Genomic DNA, 3,573 nt, shown 5'->3' on the forward strand with positions numbered 1-3,573 from the left:
AACGGGGATTACACATCGGCTAAATTATCCCTACGTTTTATTTGAAAATACACTTGACATAATTTTTAAATTTCAACAACAACTCGTAGTCCAATATATAACTTTCATTGTTTATATAACAATTTTCTCAAAATAATTATATAAATATAGTAATTTTAGCTATTTTCAGATTTGTGATATTTTATAGTAGTCACTAAAGATTTTAACCTATCATATTGTTAATTTTGGAGTATCAAAATTGAGATAATTCGGCATTTTTAATTTAATAAATTTATAGTGGTAGAGTTATTTGTCATTTTAAATGTTATACGTACATAATTGTAAATTAAGATAATTTTAATTTTTTTGATCATAATTAAGATAATTTTATGCCGCTAAAAAGAACATACAGTAACAACAAAATTTAAACCTTAAGGGCTAAGATCATCTCCAATTAGATACTATCTTAGCGTTCAACACCAAGATAGTGTCTGATTTTCTCCTCCAACCAAGCGCTATTTTCAGCGCTATGTTAATGGAGGAAAGCTACAGTGTTGTACTATATTATTTTAATAAATTTGTAAATGTTTTTGAAATAATTGTTTATAGATAATTACATCAATTAATTATTCTTTTATAATATTATATATAATTAATTAATAAAAATAAATATATAAATTATTGTGTTTATAAATATTTTGTGTAATAAGTTAATTGTTGTAAATAAAATAACAGAGAACATTTCGAGAATATTACTTTTAGTGTAGAATTTAGAGTTGATGAGTTGAACATGAGTTTGTATTTGGTATAAAAATTACGTCGTATTGAAGATAGTGTTACACCAAAATAACGTAATGAGTTGAAGATGACCTAAAATACTCCACGTGCATGTTGAGAAGTGTGGAGTGAAGTTTAGATATCAAAGACATATATTATTTATTTTATTATATTCAACAAAGAAAGTCAAGACAACCCACGTTTCGTTTTCGTTTTATAATAAAAGAAACATGGAAATAAAAACATCGTTTCTAATTACAATGCTCAAAAAGAAAATGACAATCAAAATATATGTATGAATAACAAGAAAGCATCAAACTTTATCCCGGCCATTATTTTCAGTGATCGAGTTTGGGACTCCCGGCAACATCAACGACAAATCTGTATCGCACGTCATTCTTCTCCAGCCTCTCGAAGGCGGTGTTGAGATAGTCGAGTTTAACAACCTCAATGATGGAAGCAAGACCCCTCTCTTTGCAGAATTCGAGCATTTCCTCCGTCTCCTTCATGCTACCGATGAAACTTCCCGTGATAGTTTTTCTCCCTGTGTCGCGTTAGAACAAGTCGTATATATTATAAAACGACTAACAAAAATGTCTCTGCATTCATGATATTGCATCAAATTCTTTTGAGTTCATGCACATAGACAAAAATAAAATCATTTTAGAAAGTCCTATCTTAACTGGATAATGCCATGGCATACAATTCTGAATGGCATTGCACACAAATTTAATACTTTTAAGTTTTAATTACTAGAATGCCCCTAAAGATATGTGAGGATTTAGGAACTCACCAAGCATGACCACTGGGGTGATGAACTGCAAGGGAGTATTGATGACCCCCATCAAGATTAACTTTCCATCGACTTTCAACAAAGAGAGATAAGGCTCCAACGGGTGGAACACCGGTATGGTGTCAATTATGTAGTCGAGGGAATCGACAACCTCTTGCATTCGAGCTGCATCAGAGCTAACCAAGTAATCATCCGCGCCTAGGTGTTCCAACGCCTCTTGTCTCTTCTTGTCGGAAGAGCTTATCACGGTAATGTGGTGCCCCATGGCTTTCGCAATCTTCACGCCCATGTGCCCAACACCTCCAAGTCCCAAGATACCACCTCTTAGGCCACTCTGTTTGAGCCCGAAATGGTTGAGGGGACTGTAAATTGTCACCCCTGCACATAGTAGTGGTGCTGCCTGTTCTGGTTCCATACCATCAGGAATTTTAACCACAAACCTATCAAAAGAAAAAAAAAGGGGGAGCATTCATATAAAGATAAATAATGGAGCCAAATTGAGACTGAAATCCAATCTCCTTTGAAAAGGATCAAGTTTATGTTTCTTGAGCACATGTTATCAACATTTCGGATTTAAGGTTCCAAGTGAAAACAAAAACCAAAGTCTGCCCTCTATATTTAAGGGACCGTGATTCGACACCATTCAAAGAAGTCGCGAGTAAAAATTAGCAACTCGTTGGACTTTTAGTGAACTTGTACGTTTACAAATTTGATGATGCACGCAGTCACACTATCAAATACTACTTGATAAAATCAAGAAGACCAAATTAGTTGCAACCACACTTACTTTTGATCAACCACCATAGCCTCAGAAAATCCCCCTTGAGTGGCTTTTCCATCAGTGTATACATCATTGTAGGACCAAATCTTCTTATTGCAATATTGCTCAATTTCGGAATCGCATGGCCGGCATTTCCCACAACATCCCACGATGCAGCCAACTCCGACCACGTCTCCGACCATGAACTTTGTCACGCCGGATCCAACCTCCAACACCTCACCCACCACTTCATGCCTATGTAACATCACAATGTGAAGAGACATAAAAATTTTACCAGTTGATAAAAAAATGTCCTTTGAGTTAATGGAAACAAAAATACGAAAGAATCGTCGGGCCCACAAAAGTTAGGAAACTGTCTCAGGTCCAAAAAAAGCTTAAATTTTATACTCATATATGCTTTTGCCTTCATGAAATTGAAATGGACACAAATAAAAACAAATCCAAAAGGCACAGGAAAACGCAATATGCACGTACATATATGTGCCCGAACCCACCAAAATGGATCTTGTAATTTGGTTCCCTCTTGGCTTTTAATTCCTTAAGTCAGTCAAAAATTGATTGGGTTTTTGGCTAAGGTGCTGATATGATGCCAACATCGCATTCAACAAGAAAATGTGAAATAAAATACCAAACTTGGACCATATACACAAAGGATATTGTAATTTTCCTGTGAATGAATATAAAGGAGGATGAAAGATATATATACATACCCTGGAACCATTGGGTAATTGGACATGCCAAGATCATTTTTAATCTGGTGAACATCCGTATGACAAATCCCACAGCATATCACCTTCACATAAACATCTTCAGCACCTGTATTTCTGCACATGCAAATCATTTTTTAACAAAAAAAAAAAATAACATACAAAAAAATTGCCAAGAAAACACACAAGTAGATCAAAAAACAAGAGGAAAATGGAACCAAACAACAAAAGATGTGATCTTGAAGTACCTCAGAGTGTAAGTATACGGTGAGAGGACTCCAGAGGGGTCTCTTGCAGCCCATCCCACTATCTTTTTCTCCATTTCCAGACTGCCCATTTACCTTAAATGTCTGAAACTTTCAAGTTTTGTGGTTTACAGGTGAAAATGTGAAGAAAAAGGACTAAAGTGTTGCTTGTAGACGATGATGATGAGAATATTCAGAAATATACACTAATATATATAGGGAGAAAGGGGTATCGATGAATGGGCATGAAAGGGAAGAAATCCGCCAAATTTTGCAAAAGTTGGTGAGTGA

General features: G+C 35.1%; 1 protein-coding gene across 1 annotated transcript; it reads right to left on the reverse strand.

Moving 5' to 3' along the window:
• Positions 1–942: 942 nt before the first annotated feature.
• Positions 943–3,573, reverse strand: LOC140863980 (cinnamyl alcohol dehydrogenase 1). Its single transcript, XM_073267822.1, has 5 exons — positions 3,286–3,573; positions 3,041–3,154; positions 2,337–2,564; positions 1,550–1,989; positions 943–1,300 (listed from the first exon to the last, which is right to left on the reverse strand). Exons 1-5 carry the CDS (start codon positions 3,372–3,374, stop codon positions 1,095–1,097), a joined length of 1,077 nt encoding a protein of 358 aa, XP_073123923.1. The 5' UTR covers positions 3,375–3,573; the 3' UTR covers positions 943–1,094.

Source organism: Henckelia pumila, chromosome 4, assembly GCF_033568475.1.
Source record: "Henckelia pumila isolate YLH828 chromosome 4, ASM3356847v2, whole genome shotgun sequence".
Taxonomy (NCBI): Eukaryota; Viridiplantae; Streptophyta; class Magnoliopsida; order Lamiales; family Gesneriaceae; genus Henckelia; species Henckelia pumila.